Below are 21,521 nucleotides of genomic sequence, written 5' to 3'. Positions count from 1 at the left end.
AAACAATAAAAATGATCAAAAGAATCGTTTGAATTTCGCGCCAAATTTCCCTTATGTCTAAATTCTTCTATAATTAGTGTTTTTTATATTTTATTTCGCGTATAATCATTCACCACCTAGGAAACAACGCTATGAACATGCAAATTATCCGATACGATCTCATGGGAATTTATGAATTTTACCGTAAGCATTTTTCTAGCGCGCAGTTGCGAACAGTGCCAATTTTGCCCAAGTTTGGTATGAAGGATTTTTGAGAAAAAAAAATAATAAAGCAATGAATCACTGCTTCGTATTATTGCAACACATTAATTAATTTAAACGAATGCTGCAACAAAGCGATGATTAAAATGCACTTATGCGTGAAGCAACGTACTCAAGGTTAATTAAAATGAATAAATTTATGATTATCGAACCGCAAACAATAAAAAAAAGGAATGCCAGGGATTTGTATTGATTTGTTTGTTTTATTGTAATGCACAAAAGCCCGAGCAACGGAACCAATTATTCTTTTTTTTTTTGCTGTTGAAAGAGTTCAGCTCTAATAGACCAAACAAACACACAGGCACATTACTTCTGGAAAGAGAAACAGAGAACGAGCTAGACAACCATTGTTTCCAGCGAAACTGTTTTCCCAAGAGCTATATATCACTGAGAGGAGAGCCTGGGCTCAAAAGCGCTCTAGATTTGCCATTTTGGGATGAAACACGACTCTGTGGACCGCAATTCACGACGTAATAAATTGCAAAAGACGACGGTAGGTCGATGATCATTCTTTAAAAAAGGAAAATGGAAAAATAACAAAGACTAAAATCTATTTTTAGCTGCAAAATTTTGAAAGGCAGATTTTTCGTCCATTAATTAAGACATTTAAATTTTCAATAAATTTATTTGTTAAAAATTGTTTTATATCCAGGACATGATCAACTGCATGAGAACAACGCTAAAAAAGTAAAATTTCTCATCAGCAGCGATTGCTTTTTGCTCGTGACTCTCTCTTTGCACTAGACAAATATTGTCGGAAGGATATTGAAAACGGATATTCATAATTTTCACGACGCCAGAGCGAGGCAAAAGCCGATGATGCGTGTATACACACACACACACACACGTACGCTTCCTTCGCCGATTTCCTTTCCTTCGCAATAATTATTGCCTCAGATGAGTTTTGCGCAAAAGGCAGCTCAGCTTTCGACCTCAAGTCTCTGGCTGCACGCCGGGGCGCGCTGCGCAGGTATGCATTTGCGAATTCATTGCCGCCTTATTGGTCTGCTAAACAAACAACGCGCGAGCTGGCGCAACGAAATAAAATATTTCTGCAGCCGTTGCATAACAATTAGCCTATTCGAGTGCATGGCAAAATATATATAGCACGAAACTGTCAAGGTTTGTTTATGCAAACCTTTTCTACGACTGTCAGACTTTTGTCATCAAACCATGTGGTTTTTTTAATTGTAAAGGGCTATCTAGGGTTTTTTAGGGGCCAATCTCAGGTCGTGTGACCTGAGGAAGGCCGGTAACAGGTAAGGATAAAAATATCGTCACCGAGTTTCACAAAATGTGCTCGAAAATACTGAAAAAGCATTAAAAGTGGATCTCAGGTCGCGGGGTACCCTGAAAAAGGTCGTTTGAGTACCGCAGATAAAAGCCCTTTTTGAGACCTGTCTGATGAGGGGTCGTGGTCGATGATCGGACAAATGGCCGAATTTAAACAAAAATAAAACGAATTGCAGCCCCGACGGACGAGAAACGAAATAAATTAATTTTAATTTTTCTATGGGCGCGAAAAATCTGAAAATCGGTTTCCAGACCAATGATAGACCTGCGCGAGCAATGAACCCATTTTGGACCCCTATTCGGTAGAAATAACCAATTTTTTATTTCCCTTGCTATCCTTATGGAAGAAGTGCAAAAATCACGTTTTTCTAGCTTCAAACTCCTACTAGTCCTAGGATTTTGATTGGATTGGCTCGTATTTGGTCTCGAAATGTTCCTAAATTAATTTCGCGTTGATTTACCGTGGGGTTTGTCGAATTGTTTTCCCCAATGGCGAGATGTGGCGACCGAAAGCAGGAAATTAAGACTGAAAATTAATCAAAATTTTGTAAAAATTTAATTATTAAATAGAAAAATATTGAAAATGAAACACGTTTGTTGGTATTGGTATTTATTATAACCTCATAACCTTCAACTTCCCCGTTACGCGCAGTAATTATTTTTTTCTACCCTCATTTTACGTTGAAGGATATTTTTTTTAAGTAACCTTTAATGCTAAAAACAAAAAAATATTAAATCCAATTATTTTATTAAAATCCCGTTTAAAATCGACAGGCTGCAAATTTATTCGCAATAAAAATTCAGCAGTCGGCGGTGCGACAGGCTCTCGAGAGAGAGAGAGAGAGAGAGAGAGAGAGAGAGAGAGAGAGAAGAGGATGCTGCTCGTTGGTTAATTCTCTGCTGCATTTGAATGTAGGCCACGCGCTGGCGGATGAAGCAAGATCGTAAACACGATAATGGAGGAATAGGCGAAGACTTGTTGGCTTACTTTGCGTCAAAGAAGGTGAAAATGCCGAGCGTGATACGCGCGCGCGCGCGCTCGCTCGTCGACGAGAAAGAGAGCGTCGTGGCGGTGGCGGCGGCGGCGGCCGAGGAAGGTGTCCTAAAAAATGCACGCGAGAACACAGACCTCGATTCGCATCTCTCTTCTCTTCTCTCCTCGGCTGGCTTTGTGTGCATGTTTAATGAGGGCCCAGCCAGCGACGCCCACGCACGCCGCCGTCGTCCCGGAAGAGCGAGCGAGCGAACGACATCTGCGGCGCCCGCTCGCTTTTCAACCCGTGCGTCCTCCGGTCGTGGGGCTCGTGGGTCGTGGCGTGGCGCGCGGTACCGTTTCCAACCAGCCATAGAGTGAATAATCGACCAAAAGTGGCTCAATCGAGCGTGAAAAGCGAATCTGCATCATTGCTCTGCTTGTCACAGCCGCGCCGAATTAGTTTATTGCCACCAATAAAAAGAAACTCATCCGCCGTTACGTTCGTAGACACAAAAAGATTAAATAAACGGGCTATTAAAATCTAGATTGGTCATTTTTTTCAAGGAGTTTTCTTACAGACAGAAAGGATTTTCTTGAATCCGGTAAAATTTGGTATATTTTTAAGTTAAAAATCCCTAGAACATAAAAATGTTGATGCCACTTTGTATTTTTAATAGATTGATTTGTAGAAAATGCTATTTTTGGACGCAATATCATTTTTTATAAATTAAAAATGAGCCTTGCCAGATTAAAAATTCAAGTTTTTTCAAATTTTCTCCAAAATTTGCAGCGTTTGACCATATTTTCTTGGCAGATTTCGATTCCTCATCGTCGAGATCTGTACATTAGTGAATGAAACGTTTCAGGGAAACTCTTTGTTTTGAAATAAAATGGGATTTCATGTAAGGAGACAGTCCTCACCATTTGCAGCCACTTTTCTCAAAACTTTACGCTACTACTTGGGTAATTTTGGCTTTAAAAGAATCCAACGGCATGAATTCATGCATTGTTTGCTGTCTAATTGCAGCTAAAGAGTTTGTTCATTGATTTATAACCACAGAAACAATGAAAAATTGCATTAAACCGATTTAATTGCGAAAGAAAAGACTGAAATTATCAAGAATTCATTCTTTGAAGAATCCTCGACGCTGATTGGCTGACAACGCGCATGTCAGCATCTCCCGCGCATTTCATAACACATGTAAGCTGTTGCCAAGCGTGTTGCGTGCAGCCAATCAGCGTCGAGGATTCTTCCAGCAAAGAATTTTCTGATTTCCGTCTTTTAAATCGGTTTTAATCGACTTTTGATGAATTTCTGCGATTGTAAATCGAGGAATCAACTCTTTAGCTTCAAAATTAGGCCCCAAACATCGGTAGCAGAATGGCAAGCGTCTAACAAGAGGCATTTAACATCAAATTCTTTTGGCGGGAAAAGCTAGGCGGGTCAATTATTGAATATTATTTGAATTGTTGGATGCAAAAAACAAAGCCAATTTTGGTTTCAACTGAATAATCAGTAGTTCATGCATTGGCAACAATCATTTTCCAAGAATTTCAGTATCAATCCTCTTTAAATGGCGGCAAAAGGAAAGTTTCCGTGATTTTCAAATGTTGTTCGCCGTCTCCCTACTGTCAATTAATTTTTTTTCCGTCACAAGGTCATTATGTATGCACCGTTGTTTAGTTCCCGTCGCGAGGAAAATAAACCTGGCGTGAGAAAAAAGCTGTAATTTAAAAAATAGCAGCTACAGATTTAAATTTTCATCCTATGTTTATTTTTAAAGAACCAACTGACTTTTTACTATCAAACTTCTCATTAATTCGGCTAAAAGAGTCGTGAAGGGCAGTAATAACATTAACATTTCACCCTCCTCTTATTGATTTAATAAAAAATAATGGCCGCTTTTGGGTTCTAGTCGATTCTCAGACCTTACAAAATATTCTAATAATAATCCCAGTTGTGTACGTAACAACCTTGAAAAGGAGCTACAATTTCCATGTCTATCCGGCGCATAACAAAAGGCTCTTTTGCTATTTTCGTCTCGGTGAGAATAAGTGAGAGAGAGAACTCGTTTTGCAGTAGCACAACCAGATGATTTATGTTTCTCGGCTGCTTTTTATTTAATCTGGTTGAACTGCATCTTTCGACATGAGCGAAATCAAAAAGCGCGGCGGCGGCACGCGGTATATAGTTGGTTTCTCAAGCAATTTGCTACTGCCGGCCGTGCCGTGCGAGCTCGCTCGCTCGCTCGCAACTCACATATTAAGTCAACTCGATTATGCATGCGCGAATGCATTTGCTCGCGTGGAGGTTTAAAAGCCTTTCTTTCCAGCATAAATTAGGGGGTGCAACTTAACGAGCCCCCGCCCCGCGCGTATCTCGCGTGCAATGCGGCTACCAGCATATAATGATTTTGCATTTTAAAGGGACACATTGTGTGGTCTGCGCTCCTGCTGAGCACCGCGGCCTTCCCCCAATGTCGACAAACGACTGACCTTCCCACAGTCGCAGCGGAAAAACATAGTCGTCATAATATTTGCGTGAATTTGTTTGTGTTTGAGGTTAGCGAAAAGGAAGATGGCACCGTACGTATGTTTTTGGTGCTTTTTTAATTGAAAATAAATATCAATTGACCAGTTGCATAAGCCCTTAGTTATTGAAGCCGCCAACAGATGGCGCAACCACAGACTTTCTTAAAAATTTTGTTTTAAGCGGTTTTAAGGCATTTCCGCTGCGATTTCAGACTCCATCTAGCTATTTTCTTTTTTTTAATTAATTTGCTTTTTTTTGACGTGCTGAAAACCAAAATCGGTTCAGCCATTCGCCGTAGAAACGTTGGAAAATATTTTTTTATTTAAAAAAATAGTTTTTCACGATTCTACGGCGATTGGCTGAACCGATTTTGGTTTTCAGCACGTCAAAAAATAGCAAATTAATTGAAGAATGCACAGTAGCTAGATTGAGTCTGAAATCGTAGCGGAAGTGCCTTAAAATCGAAAGTCTACGGTGGCGCCATCTGTTGGCGGCTTCGAACACTTAGGGTTTATGCAACTGGTGAATTAGTTAGATCATCTAATGGCCGTGATTTTAATTTTTAACCAGTATTAATTAATTTAAATCGGAATCTTAAATACAAAATTTGGGAAGAACCAATTTAAAATTATATTTCACCTTCTGAATTTAAAAATTTCCTTTACTTTAATTACAATTTCATCAAAAATTGATTGCTAAATTTTAATTCTCCTAAATATAAAGGTAAAAAATAAATTTTTAACTTAATATTAATTTAAAAAGCCGACTTACAAAAACAAACAAACAAACAAACCAGTTGCAAATTGTCGTGTTTCGTATTTAGAGAAAGTGGCGAGATTTCCAGCAAATAATTCGAGATAATAAGCAATAAGTGTTTGTGAATTGCGTGGAGAGCAGCGCGTCCGCATGAATAATGGATGCTTTTCTCATTTGTATGACCTGCAAAAAGGTTGCTCCTTGATCTGGGGCGGACTGGTTTGGAAGGCAGGAGGGTCCCTCTCGGCGTTTGCTCGCTCGCTCGCTCGCACGACCGACCGAGAGATGATTTTTCAGCAGCCAGCCATATAGCAGGGCAGAGCGTCGCTGTTGCGCCGCTAAATAAGCCTCTTTTCATGGAAAGTAGTGTGGGTGAAATGGGTCAACGCGGCTGCTCTTTGCTTTGCTCTCGTCTTTCGAGCCTTTCCGCCCGACACTTGCGAGAATGAGAGAGAATTCATTACTTTGTCAGCCAGCCAGCCGGCGTACACGCTGATAGTGTAATTGTTGCGCTACTGCTCTCCGCGTGTACACAGATTAGAAACTGCGACTCTAATTAGATTTCTCTGTTTCAAATTACTAAATTACAGTGTTGAAAAATGGTGTTTACGGGAAAATAAATTTCTGAAGATGGTTCAAATATTTTTCATTGGATTTTTCCATTTTTAAACGTAGATAGGCGATCAAATTAAATTATTTCATTTTAATTAAACTCAAAAATTGCGCCTAAATTCGAGAGGGCAACAAATCGGCAATTAGAGTCAAGGTCATGGGCCAAAGGGCAAGGTCAGTAAAATTTTGATGCAGAGCTGATGAAAAATGTTCTAAATTTAACACTACATCAAGAGATAAACTTTGCTTGTTATTATTTTTACGGTTTTTGAGATATTCCCAGCGGGAGCTTAAAAAATGAGATTTTCACAGGGGTGCCAATTAATATTTTGGAATTTAAACCCGATTTCGAGCACGTACATCGATTGTAATTAATTATTTATGACTTATTGGTGCTTGGAATTGGTAAAACACCACTCAGGAGGTCTCCAGGGGTGGTTTTCGGGACTTTATTTTGAATTTTAAGCCGAAATTAGCGTTCTTGGTGTGGATTTTTATGTTTTCCCCCTTCAGAACCTCGATTCCGAGATCATATTAAGTTTATCTAGAGTTTGAAGCCAATGATTAAGCTCAAAATAAACATTTTTCTTGGAGAAAATGAAATTTTCATTTTTATTTTTTCAACATTAAATTAAAAAATTGCTTTTTTTCTTACTGTTTGAATAAAGTTGGAATTTAAATTGCGTTTCGCGTAAAAATGATTTTTGAAATGCTTTATTTCATTTTAAATTAAACTCATTAGATGAACAAAATCAACTCACGTTAAAAATACAATTTATATTCAATTCCGGACTATTTAAAAATATGTTTTATAACAATTTCTTACCAAATTATTTGCAAATTTAATTTAAAAAAAGAAAAAAAAGAATTATTTTAATATTAATGTAAAAAATAAAATAATATTTTAACAAACCCAACTTTAAACCCCATAAATGTAATTTTCACGTATAAATCGCATTTTATTTTTGTCCTAACTTGAAGTGAAATTGGTTTGAAGCAATAATAAAAATTAAAACTGAAATGAAATCGTAATTTAAACGAAAATTTAATGTTTTTAGGTTTACCCAGCCCTGATTTTTTTATTTGAAAATGACGTTAACTAAGAATTTATATACTAAAAACACGGGAACCTCGAATTGGAAGTCATTTTTAATTTATTTAGAGTTTGAAGCCACTGAATAAGTTCAAAATAATCATTTTTCTTGGTGAAAATGAATTTTTCATTTTTATTTTGTCTAAATTAAATTAAAAATTGCTATTTTCTTACTGTTTGGATAACGTTGGAATTTTAATTGCATTTCGTGATGTAATTTTACTGTAAAACAGCGATTTCGTTCTAGATATGATTTCGAAATGATTGCATCATAAGTGTCTCTTTTTTAAATTAAATAAACGAACATTACCTTAAGGTAGAATCAACTCACGCTGTGAATAAAATTTTGTCTATAAATTTCAGACTATTTAAATATATTTTTGGTAACAATTTCTCACCAAATTATTTGCAAATTTAATTTAAAAAAGAAAAATATACTTTTTAAATATTATATTATTAAAATAAAAATAATGTTTTAGTGTGGCCAACTTTAAATTCAATATTTTTAATTTTTCCCGTGTTTTTTTAACTCATTTTATTTTTTTCCTGAATTGAAAATTGTTGAAAAAAAATTATGCAACTAGAATAACGTCGTAGATTCAAGGTAATTGTTTGAATTTGACTTTAGGCAGCCCTAATTTTTTTTTATTTTCTTAACATTATCGATTTTTAAAATTAAATTTCGAGAAAAAAAAGTAAAAATCCTACCTTCTCGAGGAGGGCGTGATGGGGAAGGAGAGCCGCATGGCGAGGGGCTGGTGGACGAGGGGCGGCGGGGGCGGGGATCCGAGGGCTGCCGCCGGGAGGAGGAGGCCCTGCGGAGGCGGCGGGGGCGGTCCCGCGATGGTCCTGATGGGCAGGGTGGAGTACGGGGGCGGCTGCTGGAGGTACGAGTTGACCAGCAGGTCGGGGAGCAGTCTGTCCATCGGGGGCCCGGCATCGGGGGGTGGCGCGGGGGCGGGCGGGGGGTTGGCCCTGCTGAGGAGGCGCTGCTGGCGGCGCTCGCGGCGCTGGCGGCGCCGCTGCTCGCGCGAGTCGAGGTCCGTCTGCGCCTCGGACGAGGTGAAGGTGCGCTCGCACGCCACAATCTGCACACTCGACACGTGTGGCACCGAACACAGTCTTCGCTCTTCGTCCTCCGTCTCCAGCTCGTCGGGGGCGGCGACGGCGGCGGCGGGGGCCGCGCTGGAGGCGGCCGGGGGGCCCGCCTCGACACTCACACTCACCATGCGCGGCGCCACGGGCGACACAGCTGCATCCGCGCCTGCCGAAGCTTCGCTCGACACTGACACTGCCTCCGACTTCTCCTCCTCCCCCTGGACGCCGCCGCCGCGACCTGAGCTCGCAGGCGGCTCCTCGACCGACCCGCCATCTGCCGGACGCTTTCCGACCTCCGACATTAATATTATTGCCTCTTCGTCCGAGGAGGAGGAAGAGTCGTCGCGGCACTCGTACGGCTGGTACAGCAGCGTCGACAGCGCCTCGCCCAGGCTGCGCGACGAAGAACGGGGAACCTTGCGAGGCTGCTCCTGCAAAATAAAATGCACATTTAATAAGGCTGTCAATTTCAAAAAAATTAATACAAATGGGAAAAATAGTGGATCTAAGTTGATTGTGAAATTTAGACGATCAACATTTTTTTTATTTTGAGCTTCCAATCGTAATCAATCCAATTTTAAGCTTTTTAAAACCATCTAAATCTAATCAAAACCTGTGGAAAATACTCAAATTTGCGACGCTTGTAAAAATTTCAGCCAGTTTTAATTTTTAAGCAATTTTTCCATGCAAAAAGTTAAATAAAAATGATGGTTTCTTCGTCCCCGTTTTCAGTGGGTTGGGTGGGTTCCAATTCAGACGTACCCTCAACCCTCCCCTAACCACCCCTTCAACAATTTTCCCGAATTGACCAGTTGCATAAACCCTTAGTTATCAAAGCCGCAACCACAGACTTTATTAAAAATTTTGTTTTAAGCAGTTTTAAGGCATTTCCGCTGCGATTTCAGACTCAATCTAGCTATTTTGATTTTTTTTAATTAATTTGCTCTTTTTGACGTGCTGAAAACCAAAATCGGTTTAGCCATTCGCCGTAGAAACGTTTGAAAAGATTTTGTTATTTCAAAAAATAGATTTTCACGATTCTACGGCGATTGGCTGAACCGATTTTGGTTTTCAGCACGTCAAAAAATAGCAAATTGATTGAAGAATGCACAGTAGCTAGATTGAGTCTGAAATCGCAGCGGAAGTGCCTTAAAAGCGAAAGTCTACGGTGGCGCCATCTGTTGGCGGCTTCGAACACTTAGGGTTTATGCAACTGGTGAATTGGGTTAAAATTACGAAAATTACGTCTAAAACCGTCTATTTGACACCAAATAACAGTTTAATAATTTTTAGAAAAAAATTAGGAGTTCTGGCTTGATAAGTAAATTTTCCATTTCTATTTAAATTAAAAAGAAACATTGTTTGTGGTTGATTTCATGACCTTATTTGTTGTTGTTAAATTTTGTTTTTAAAATGAGGAAACACTGAATTCTGGTAAAACCAACACAATTGGTTCTTTCCAACCATGTGTTGGAATTATTAGAGATAAAATTGTTTCATTCGGCTTTAAAATGGCCAATTCATTCGAATTTTTGTAAAAAAAAAATGGCATGAATGGTGATCATTTTGATTGGGAGAAAATAAATAAATATACTTTGGTTTTATAGGCTTTACACTACTCGAGGTTGAGCAAATAGTGTTCTATTTATCTCAATTCAATTAAATTCGTGGCTCTGAAAGCATTAATTTTATTTTGTAATCACATGCACGATTTGGAAACTAAACAGAGTTTTCAATTAAGGTGCTTGTTCAATTGAAGCAATTACCAACTACCAAATCCAAACAAAAATAATTTTTGGGAAATCAATTACAAATTTTTTGTCTCTAATTTTAAAGTAATTTACGTACAGTGCTAAATCAAATAAATACTTCAACCAGGTTGTGCAATTTGAATTTGTAAACCACAAATAAATTTCCCGCTTTTCTGCGTGAGACATAAAGTTTATTTATTTTATTAATGCGCACGATTTGGACACACGAACAAACAGCGCGCGTGTAACGTGATACAAAAGCGAATAATCATTATTTAGTGATGCGACACTAGCGAATCCATTATTTGAAACTCACGCGGCTATGTTTTACTACTGTTGCTGGGCTTGTAATAAATCAGGGCAAAACAAAAAAAAGCTAGGCGGGGTGGAGCGTGTTTAGGCGCACCAGTCGCGCCATTAAAACCTCACAAATTCACACGGCGCTCGCGACTCATTATATTGATTTTCCACCAATTGCACAACACCTGTTTTCGCTCTGGAAATAAATTATGGTGCGAATTCAAGTGAATAATAGAGAAAATACTGGAAATGGCTGCACTGGTTATTATTCGGGGGTGTTTTTCTGCATGTTATCAACGGTTATATTGATTAAATTGGAATTTCAGGCCAAAATAAAATTTATTTAGCGAACTCTAATATTTATTTCACGTAAGCAGAGAACCCATAAATATATCACCGAAGAAAATTTTGTTTTCTTGTTTACTTGCTATTCATTCAAGCTGACAATTTATGAATTTACTTTAAATGTTTTTATTTATAGAATTTAAAATAAAAACAAATAATTGTAAAAATATAAGAAATTTATTAAAAAGCGCGAAAACATTATATATATTCTACATTTTAATCCTTACATTATTCGTCAAAACGTATTTTATTTTTGCGTATTCTTCATTTTTCAAAATTGCAAAATTAAAAATGGGCGTACTGAATAATTCCATCGGGAGCCGGGATGCGATCTGTGTTTGTTGTTTGTTCCCGCCAGAAGTCAATATGGTCAGAGATTTATAATTATTCGAATATTCGCCCATCTAGACGCTGCGCAGTAAACTTGTGCGCATCTTAAGCATGCGCAGTATGTTCAGATTGCTTTTAAATCTCACAGGGAGGTTGAAACTCACTACTGCGCATGCGTGACCCAAATTAAAACCTTCTGCGCAGTCATAATTCCCATCAGGGCCTGGGTTGCGATCTGTGTTGGTTTTCTCGCCTGTCAGAATTCCATATGGCGTCGAAATAATGGAGGCCAATCTAGTCAGCCAATCAGAAGCGTCGAAAAAGAGGCGTGCCGACCTGATAATTTCATTCCCGCGTGTTTTGTTACATTTCCTATAGCCTGATGTGACATCTAACGATCGATTCGCCAATTTCCAGGCTAATCAGCTGTTACTAAAGAAATAACAACTTAAATATTCATTGTGTTGACTTTCCCGTACTCCACCAGACGCCATGTCTGCGCGTCACGTAAATCCGGCCCCCGGTGAATAAAATACAGTTTATAATTTAAAAATTAAAAAAACCTAGGAATAAATTAAATTTGCAATTGAGCGCAGGGAGACCTGCTGGCGCATAATATGATTCACCGCAAAAATAAAACTAGCTAATCATATGCGGCGGTGGCGTAATCGCATTTTATGATAATTAAACGCTAATGCAGGACGAATCCCAAATTACGATTCAGATAAGCAGCTTATTCGCCGTGAGTGTGTGTGTGTGTGCCGCAAATCTGATTAGTGCCACAGGATGCACTGCGGCAGAGCACACGCGGGGAAATTCTGCACCAGGGTTGGTTGCCTTTTGCTCGGTTGCAACAGTCGAGAAACTTTTCTTGCGGATTATCCGCCGTTTGAACATCTGTTTGATGTGAGTAAGAGTAAACTCGCCTGCTCCGCCCTCGGGTAAATTAGAAGTCGTTTTGTTGTTTTATAGGGGTTGGACTTTGTGTAAAAACGACTTAGTTTCGTTTCAAGCGGAGAGGATTAGGATTTTGTGGCCTATTATGCTAATTTCAGGCTGGTAAAAAAGAATTGGAAAGTTTCAAAGGCTTGTAATGTCTCTTTTAGCAAGGTGATTAATATGGCGATTAATTAAATACCTGTAAAAATTAAAGGTACCCTCTGGTGTTCTTGACTAATCGAGACAAATACCGATTAATAATTGAAGCATTAATTAAAGCAGATTTAGCATAATCTTGCATGCATAATAAAAAACTGACTTGTAAGTTTCAGTTAACGTGTATTAAAATTAATTAAGAAAACCTCAATACTTGTGCATATGATTTTACAAATGATATCAATTCAAATATTCACTCAAATCTTGATTCTTGTCAAGTCTTTTCACTTGTGTGTCTTTCAGTTCGTTACTTCACTTGCTTTCGTACTCACGGCTTGTTGACCTGGTCATTTATGGACCTGAATAGTATTGCTGATCACCTGTGCTGCTGGTGACCTCTTGTTCTTAGTGCAGTTTTCTTGTGGTTGCTTATTGTTGAAAACAATGATTGTCTGCTTCACTTGAATGTACCTTTCCTGTGTGGGACAGGAAAAGTAGTTGCTGCCCATTTGGCTTGGCTCGGACACTTAAATTCTGTATCGCAGAACTCACTCTCACCGCAGGTGCTGATAGGGCCTGATTGCTGAGTCTTTGGCCACAGTTAGCACTTTCACTGCACTTGGACAGACTGAGAAGACAGATGATGTCTTCTTAGTCTCGGGGGTCTCGAAAGACTGATCTCCAAGATCTCGCCTCGTCCGCTCGGATGCAGCCTTCGCAACAAACCTCCTTCAACTTGGTTGGTGGAAAATAACCAATTGTTGGGTCGTGAAATCTCATTGGTTCATATAATAATGAATAGCACTGTTTACAGAAACAATATCTTGTCAAAAAGGTCGAGCACTCTCGCCCTTGTCATAAATCTACATTTTGTTATTATTCTATAAGCACACACAGTGCATGTCGAATTTGCTTATTCTGTTCGTATACACAACAATAGTTTCCTTAGAAAAACATATCTGGACATCATACAGAGAGGGACCGCTTCTCCTGGTCTTTTTATATTTCAAGATAAATGCATTTCTTTTAGCTGTCAAAGCTGGTGTCTTTATATCCCTGGCCACCCAAGGAGAATTTATCATTGCACAAGTATTGAGTTCATTTATTATTGGTTTTCCTTCGATTTAATTACCTATTTTATTGCACTATTTATAGCGAAATTTATTTTATACTTGCTAATATAGCATAGGTATATTACAGCCTTTTGCTCGGTTGCAACAGTTGAGAAACTTTTCTTGCGGATTATCCGCCGTTTGAATATATGTTTGATGTGAGTAAACTCGCCTGCCCCGCCCTCGGGTAAATTAGAAGTCGTTTTGTTGTTTTATAGGGGTTGAACTTAGTTTCGTTTCAAGCGGAGAGGATTTGGATTGTGTGGCCGATTATGCTAATTTCAGGCTGGTAAAAAAGAATTGGAAAGTTTCAAAGGCTTATTTGGTTAAAAAAATAAATTAACGCCCTTACAAAATTTATTTCCATTGAAAACTGTTTGTACATCATCCAAAAAACGAATAAATTTGAAAACTCCATTAACGTAATTGCTACATTTCCGATAACAGAACGTAAACAAATTTTTATCTCTAGAAAAAAAACAATAATTTGGAAATCCAACCGAACTTACGACAAACATTTAAAATTAAATACTGTTCCAATTTTCTTCTGTGAATCAAATCATGCCTTAATCATCATTCACGACTTTTCGGTTTTAGTTTTTGTGCAATAAGCCTATTTGTATCAACGCTGCGAGATAAATATTTTATCTCCGGGAGAGAACAAATAGCATTGTCCCCAGCATTGGCAGCTGTTTGCCGATTTCCTATATGGAGCGAGAGGCCTGCTTTTGCGTTATATCCGGCCTGGCAGAAAGATAAAAGAGACACAGGCCGGAATTAGCGAGAGCCGCCCCCGAGCGTTGACCCTCGGCGGCCATGGCGGCGACCGCAAGCAACCCTTTGCATGCCTGACGCCGCTCGGATCGCGCCAATTAATTCTCCGTGCACGTGCCCCGACCCGATTGCGAAATAGTTGTAAGGGTTGGGATTGTTAGACACTTTTATAGATGGATTTGCCTTCTTTAAGGTCAATTTGACCGAAATAATTAAATTATATATTTTTCTTCTAAAAAAAACCGGGGTTTTATGTCAAATTCAGGAGGTTTTCTTGAAGAATTTCGACTTTAAACAGATTATTCGGTCTCTTTTAGCAGGCAAATAGTTGGTCTATCGCTTTATCTTCGCGGAATCACTTTGAATGTTGGTTAAATTACGAATGAAAACACGCAAATTGAGGAAAAAACAGCAAGAATTCTTTGCTCGAAGAATCCTCGACGCTGATTGGCTGACAATGAATGAGCAACACGTCTGTAATCAGCTCCCGCGCAATTTACATAACATGCAAACTGTTGCTAAGCAACTGCGGAAGCTGTTGATGAGCGTGTTGCGTCAGCCAATCAGCGTCGAGGATTCTTCAAACAAAGAATTCTTGCTGTTTTTCTCCAATTTTCGTGTGTTTATTCACAATTAAATCGGTTTAAATCCACTTTTAATGTTATTCCTTCAAGGGATAATCGATAGAACCACTCTTTAGCTGCAAGAAGACACCAAACAATAGGTTGAAGCAGAATGGTAAGCAATTTTTTGGAGGAAAGTGACACTGAGCGACTTTTTAGACCGTTACACGGTTAATTTCCGGTTCAAAACACTGGATTTTTGAGAAATAAAATATTTCGCTTGACAAGTGGACGATTTTGAGCAACTTTTAGGCTTTATGGTGCGATTTAAACGGTTTAAGGTAAATAATTTGAGGTTCGTTGATGCTTATTAATTAAAATCAGAAGCCCAAGCAAAAAAATTAAATTCGATTGTCTGAAATTCCGGGCCCCTAGTTAATCCGTGATAGATGCGAGGGTTTGACTGACCTGCCAGCAGGAGTCGGGGCTCATCACTCGTGTCTGCTCCACCCGCATGACGCGGCCCAGTTCCGCCGCCGCGGCCGCAGCCTCCACGCCGCCACTAATGTTGCCGGGACGCGGCCTGCAACGCCTGAAACGACAACAGAAAGAACGCTTTTGTCAAGCCGAATAATCACTATTTTTCCACGCTGTCCCGTTTCTCAGGTAGAGGAATACCCTCGAAAGACAGCGCACCTTTTATTACTCACAACAGAAAAGAGGAGAAAGAGAGAAGAAATAGATAGTAGAATTGAGAGAGCGTTGCACTATAGGACCAGTGAAACAGGATTTACAATAAAATTGATAAAGCACTTTAATTGAATGGATAAATTTTATTGTGGCTCAGAATATCACCTTACAGCGCGTATTGTTCGAAAACCAATCAGAATGATCGAAAATGGGGTCAATCTGGGTTGTCTGAAGCAATAATTTCCGACAATATGATGCTCTTTTTCAATTTTCGCATCGCAGGAATTATATTTATAAGGCTTTTCCCCAGCGGGGTCCAGATTTGCGATAAAATTGTTTCGCACTGCGCAGATCCAAGATGGCGTCTGAATGTGGAAAACAAAAAGCTCTCTTTGGATTGCCGTATGAGTGTCAAGAGTTTGTTTTTACGATCCAAAAGACACAATTAGTCCACAAGTAATGCAAATTATATGTCACAATATTGACCAAAACTTGCTTCTTTTCGCGCATTTTCACGTGAGCATACTCCTCCGGACGCCATATCTGCGCGTCGCACGAATCTGGACCCCGTTGATTTTTTAGCAAGTTTAAATTGAAATTATAATTTAAAAATCAGCGATAAATTAGCATTTTTTAATTTTCCCAGTTCCTAATTAATACCAAGGACCCTTTGAACGAACTCGCCCTGATTTTTCTAACAATAAGCAACGGTAATCAGGATTAGCCACCTGTAGCGCCATCCGTATATCAACTCCTAACATTAAAAACCCTAAAAATACGTGAAGAAATATCCAAGCACGTACTTTCTATGGTCAAAAGTTCAGTAACCTCACTCAGAGAGTCAATTCATTGACATCTCAGGTGGAAATGTTTTAATATTCTCATTGTCAGAAAAGGTGCATACTCGAACTCTAGCGTATCTAATCGCAACTTCTAAATGTATTTGACGTGCTTTTCTTCAAATTTATAAGATAAATAGCCTCCGAACAATGAATAACTCAGGTGTTGTATGGTATTGATCCTAAAATACAAACATTTCTCCCGGAATGAATACTTTGCGTTGCATTCTCGTCAATTTCAGGCTGCTGTATTTTTTTGGCGTAAAAAGATTTGAAAGGAGATTTAGCCTTCCGAATTTTCTAAAATATGTCATTTTAAGATTTTTTTGTGCTTCATACACCAACGATTTTCAACATAAAACTGGAATAACACCCCCTACAACGTTCAGCTGATAAATATAGGTCAAGAAGAGTGTAATGGTGAGAAATTCCCGAGATTTGAGTTGATAATAACACTAAAAAGTCTTAAAATAAGAAAAATTGTTGGTTTTTCAAGAGGAATTTCTGGAAAACAAAAAAATTGCATCTCCCAAATCTACACTTTTAATTGGAAACGAAATTTAACAGACCTTTGACCGTAGGACCTTAATTTTGAAATTGAATCAATGAGAGATGAGGCACTGAGATCTCAATTACCCCTTAAAACCTTTAAAAATAAAATGTTGTTCAAAAACATAAAAAATAGCAATTTCTTGGTTATTGATAAGGGTTTTATCAAGTTTTCTGCCAATAAAAATGCAGTTAATTCAGCTATAGAGTGAAAAACCATTTGTTCCGGAGAATTCTTTCAATTAACCTTTTTAAGAAATTTAATAAAATTACCTATCTAAAAATATGTTCTGTTGATGAATTTGCAAAAACTGTACAATTTTCCGCTTGGAAACACCAGCCCACGCAGATTTAAAAAGAAATCAGTGTACAAAATCATAATTGAAATTCCCAATTCCCACAAACGGCCTTTTATCTCTTTCGGGCGACTTCCCCGGCGTTGTGTGCAATTGAATTCATGCCTGAAATCAGCACTTTAAACCCATCTACTTTAAATTCCAGACAATTCCGGGCAAAAGCGAAAGCAGCCAGCCATTTCGGAGAAAAAGATCGCGCGCGCGTCCCCCTAGGGCTGCTGAGGGCTGACTGGGAAGCAGCTTTCCACGCACCGTTGAAGTTTATTTCAATAATTCGCGTTGTGTGCTGAGCGAGCAGGAGCAACCAGCCAGCGAGAGCACTCTCTCTCTCTCTCTCGCTCTCTCTCACCCACGAATTAACCCGCCCTCCCCTCAAACCGCACCCTTGCCGACGTGCAGCGGTAGCGGCGGCAACGGGGCGAGTGCGTGTATGTGTATGTGTATTATCTTGACGCCGCGTCGAAACTTTCCAGCTGTTGGCAAACTCAACTACGCGCTTCCGTCTCTCTCTCTATGGATATACATAGAGCTGAACTTTCTGCCCAATTTTATTGAGAATTCACGCGGCCACCAAGGTAGAAGGTAGGTTCGCAGAGGCGGCCATGATTTATCGAGAAAGTTGGCGCCTTGGGCAACGGCAAGAGAAGCACGCCATTAAAAATGAAAAAGGCAAGCAATTTGTTGTAAATCCGAAATGAGCTCGTAGCCCTCTGGCCTTTCGGCTGTGTTATACCCATTTTTCTCGCAGGAGTGCCAAAATATTATGTATTAGGGTAGGTGCATGAATTTAAAACGAGATATTTCTTGTAGATAACACCGAGGGCCGGAAAATTCATCATGAAAATTGAAAATGCCTTCAGCACAATGAATGTTTTTGTTGTTTTTTCTTTACAAACAGCTGATTAGCCCGTTAATTGATGAATCGACTGTTAGATGACACGTCAGGCTAATGGAAATGTAACAAAATACGCGGGAATGAAATTATTAGGTCGCCACGCCTCTTTTTCGACGCTTCTGATTGGCCGCTGGATTTACCGCCATTATTTTGACGCCATATTCACTTCTGACAGGCGGGAAACCAACACAGATCGCAATCCGGGGGAATTACGACTGCGCAGAAGGTTTTAATTTGGGTCACGCATGCGCAGTGATGAGTTTAAGTCTCCCTTTGAGATTAAGAAGCGATCTGAACATACTGCGCATGCTTAAGATGCTCACAAATTTACTGCGCAGCGTCAAAATGCGTGAATATTAAAATATTTTTAAATTTCGACGCCATATTGAATTCTGACCAGCGGGAACCAATACAGATCGCAACCCAGAACCCGGTGATTTTTAGTAAAATCAATTAATTTTTTAATTAAGAGTTAGTGGAATCTTGGGTCCCACGAAAAAGAAAAAGAATTACGATTTTCATCCCTGCAGGAGTGACGAATAGAGAATGTCTTCTGAACGATGCGCGGTGGCGACTTGGGTTCGTTTTAATCTTTGGGTCAATCTCTGTTCGTTTGTATAGAGCACCCACGGCAAAGGCACACAAAAATCTGGAAAAGGGACGAAAAGAGCCAAATATTGACAGCTAAAATGACTTTATCAGGCGGCTCAAAAAGAGTGGAAATAAACTTTGCTTTACGATTTAACTAAGAAAATGTTTAGCCAATCGCCGTAGAATCGTAAAAAATAATTTTTTGAAATAAAAATTCTTTTCCGACGTTTTTACAGCGAATGGCTGAACTGAATTTTGTTTTCAGCCCGTCTGGAGAAATAATTATTGGAGAAGAATGCACAGAAGCAGGATTTAGTCTTAAATAACAATCGAAAGAATCCACTGGCGCCATCTCTTTGAATTCCGTTTGTCATCTTTAACAAGAAAAATAAATATCTGGCCAATTTCAAATCGTTTAAATAATTTAGATTCCTCGAATATCTAAAACGCTCCTGGGATATAAAGCAGACTATTCACCTTTGGAACCTTAAATCCACATAAATCGGGTGTCAATAGACGAAATAATCGCTTCTAACAATTTCTAAAGACCCGACGATTTCTCGGGGGTGCTTTTGAAGTGGTCGAGGTGGTCCATCTATACTTGTTTACTCCTTTCAGCCGAGGATTCTTTTGTGACTTCACGCACCCTCTCCCCTAAACGACAAGCCACAAACCGGACAAGCCGCCTGCTGATTTTTGAAATCTAATTGACAGCTAGAAGAATTTCGATTCCGACAGAAAATCAGAAAAGGAGTGTCGCTTATAGGCTCATTTTTGATTCGTGCAGCTGGCGGGCCACGATCGAATAAATCACGCGAGCAGAGGAAATTCAATCTAGCGGAGTGCTGCGAGAGAATTCACGCAACCCCCCGTGTCCCGTGTATGTAAAATGAATGCAGCAGAGGAGCAGACGTACGCTTTTTCTTTCTCCTCGACCTCGTGCTCGGCGACGAGCAGCTGTGAGCCACACACAGAAAGAGAAGAGCAGTCTTCTCTTCTTTACTCGCGGGAGTACAGCAAAAAATGATAATAACTCTACCTTTTCACGGGTTTCTGGCGTCGGAAGGGCGTCGTCGCGTCGATGCCGACGACGGGCAACTCGGGGCGCCGAGCCGGCATTGCGCGGCGCCGACCACGACCGCAGCTCTTTCTCTGACGACGCCAAGCGAGCGACTAACCTAACCACCGAAAAATGCGGCGACGGCGGCCTAGGGGCTGCTGCTGCTGCCGCCGCTGCTCACGATGCAATGGGGAAGAGAAACACACTCACTCACTCACTACTTTTGTGACCGCCCGCTTGCTTTTCAATGCCGCCCGAGGCGAGTGAAGGGATCCAGATAGCGATGCGACGCGCGGTGCAGCGGGGGAGGCAGCCGCACGTAACCCTCCTTTTGGTTATCCGAATTTCCTCCGTTTTCCCGTTTTTCCGCCACGCCGGAAATAATGAGCCTGCCAAATGCGGTGCCGAGTGATTTTTTATTCGTCGTCAGGGGTGTAAATATTTTATTTCTCGTTAAAACAGGTTTTTTTTAATAATTTTCGATGGATTTCACCCCTTTTTTAATTTTTAACAGCACTTTATCAATATATAATCCTCTTAAATGAGCGAGCAGCAGCCTTAAAAAAAATAATAAATTGTAATTTCCTTTCCTGATTTTTTTGTTACGAACGAACAGTTTTTCAGCCTTTAAAAATTATTTTTTGGATTAGTTTCTTTTCAATCCTTCATCTTCTTGGTTTTTCTTTAAAAAAAATCGGCTTTCTTACCAATTTTAAAAAAAAATTGTTGTCAGGGGTGCAAATATTTTTTCTTTCCCGTTAAAACAGGTTTTTTTAAATTTTTGTACGTATTTCGCCACTTTTTAAATATTTGACAGCATTTAGCCGTAAAAATCCTCTTCATTGAGCGACTATAGCAGCCTTAAAATATTAAAATAAATTATTTAAAATTAGATTTTCCTTCCTGATTTTATCGTGATGTTACGGACAGTTTTTCAGCCTTTAAAAATTAATTTTTAGATTATTTCCCTTTCAATCCTTCATCTTCGTAAATTAAAAAAATCACCGGGGGCCAGGTTGCGATCTGAGTTGGGTTTCCCGCCGGTCAGAATTCAATATAGCGTCGAAATAATGGAGGCTAATCCAGTCGGCCAATTAGAAGCATCGAAAAAGAGGCATGTTGACCGAATAATTTCATTCCCGCGTATTTTGCTACATTTCCTTTGGCCTGATGTGCCATCTAACGGTCGATTCGCAAATTAAAAGGGCTAATCAGCTGTTAGTAAAGAAACAGAAACAAAAATATTAATTATTTCCACGATAAATTAAAAAAAAATCGGCTTTCTTACCAAATTTTATTTTTTTCCCTTTATGTAAATCAGAATTTTTTAAAATTTTACTCGTGTTTTACCCCTTCTTAAACATTTCACAGCACCTAGCAATATTAAAATCGTTAAAATCTTCTCGATTGAGCGGCTAGCAACCTTTAAAAATACATTTTTTAACTTCCTAACTGACTTTTTTCGTGTTTCTCAACCTTTGAAAATTAGTTTCCCTTCACTCCTCTATCTCCCTATTTGTTATTTGTTACCAATTTTCTATTTTCATGAAAATAAAGAAATGACTTCTTTAAAAATTGCGTAAAAATAATTTTTAAAAAGCAAAACAATTGCTCCACGGGCGACTCCTCTGGACGCATTCAAAACATTA

The 21,521-nt window shown here is 39.3% G+C and overlaps 1 protein-coding gene across 1 annotated transcript in view; it reads right to left on the bottom strand.

The window, feature by feature from the left end:
* Positions 1–19,967, bottom strand: part of LOC135945649 (uncharacterized) — a 56,779-nt gene extending 36,812 nt beyond the window's left edge. The window contains exons 1-3 of the mRNA XM_065493468.1: positions 19,852–19,967; positions 15,361–15,484; positions 8,233–9,053 (exon numbers count right to left, since the gene is read on the bottom strand). Coding sequence (XP_065349540.1) covers positions 8,233–9,053; positions 15,361–15,484; positions 19,852–19,931 — 1,025 coding nt within the window. The 5' untranslated portion in view covers positions 19,932–19,967. The remainder of the gene's footprint in view (positions 1–8,232; positions 9,054–15,360; positions 15,485–19,851) is intronic.
* Between the last annotated feature and the right edge of the window lie 1,554 nt (positions 19,968–21,521).

Source organism: Cloeon dipterum, chromosome X (genome assembly GCF_949628265.1).
Source record: "Cloeon dipterum chromosome X, ieCloDipt1.1, whole genome shotgun sequence".
Taxonomy (NCBI): domain Eukaryota; kingdom Metazoa; phylum Arthropoda; class Insecta; order Ephemeroptera; family Baetidae; genus Cloeon; species Cloeon dipterum.
The sequence above is the reverse complement of the archived record's forward strand: the minus strand, read 5'-3'. Positions and strand labels throughout refer to the sequence as shown.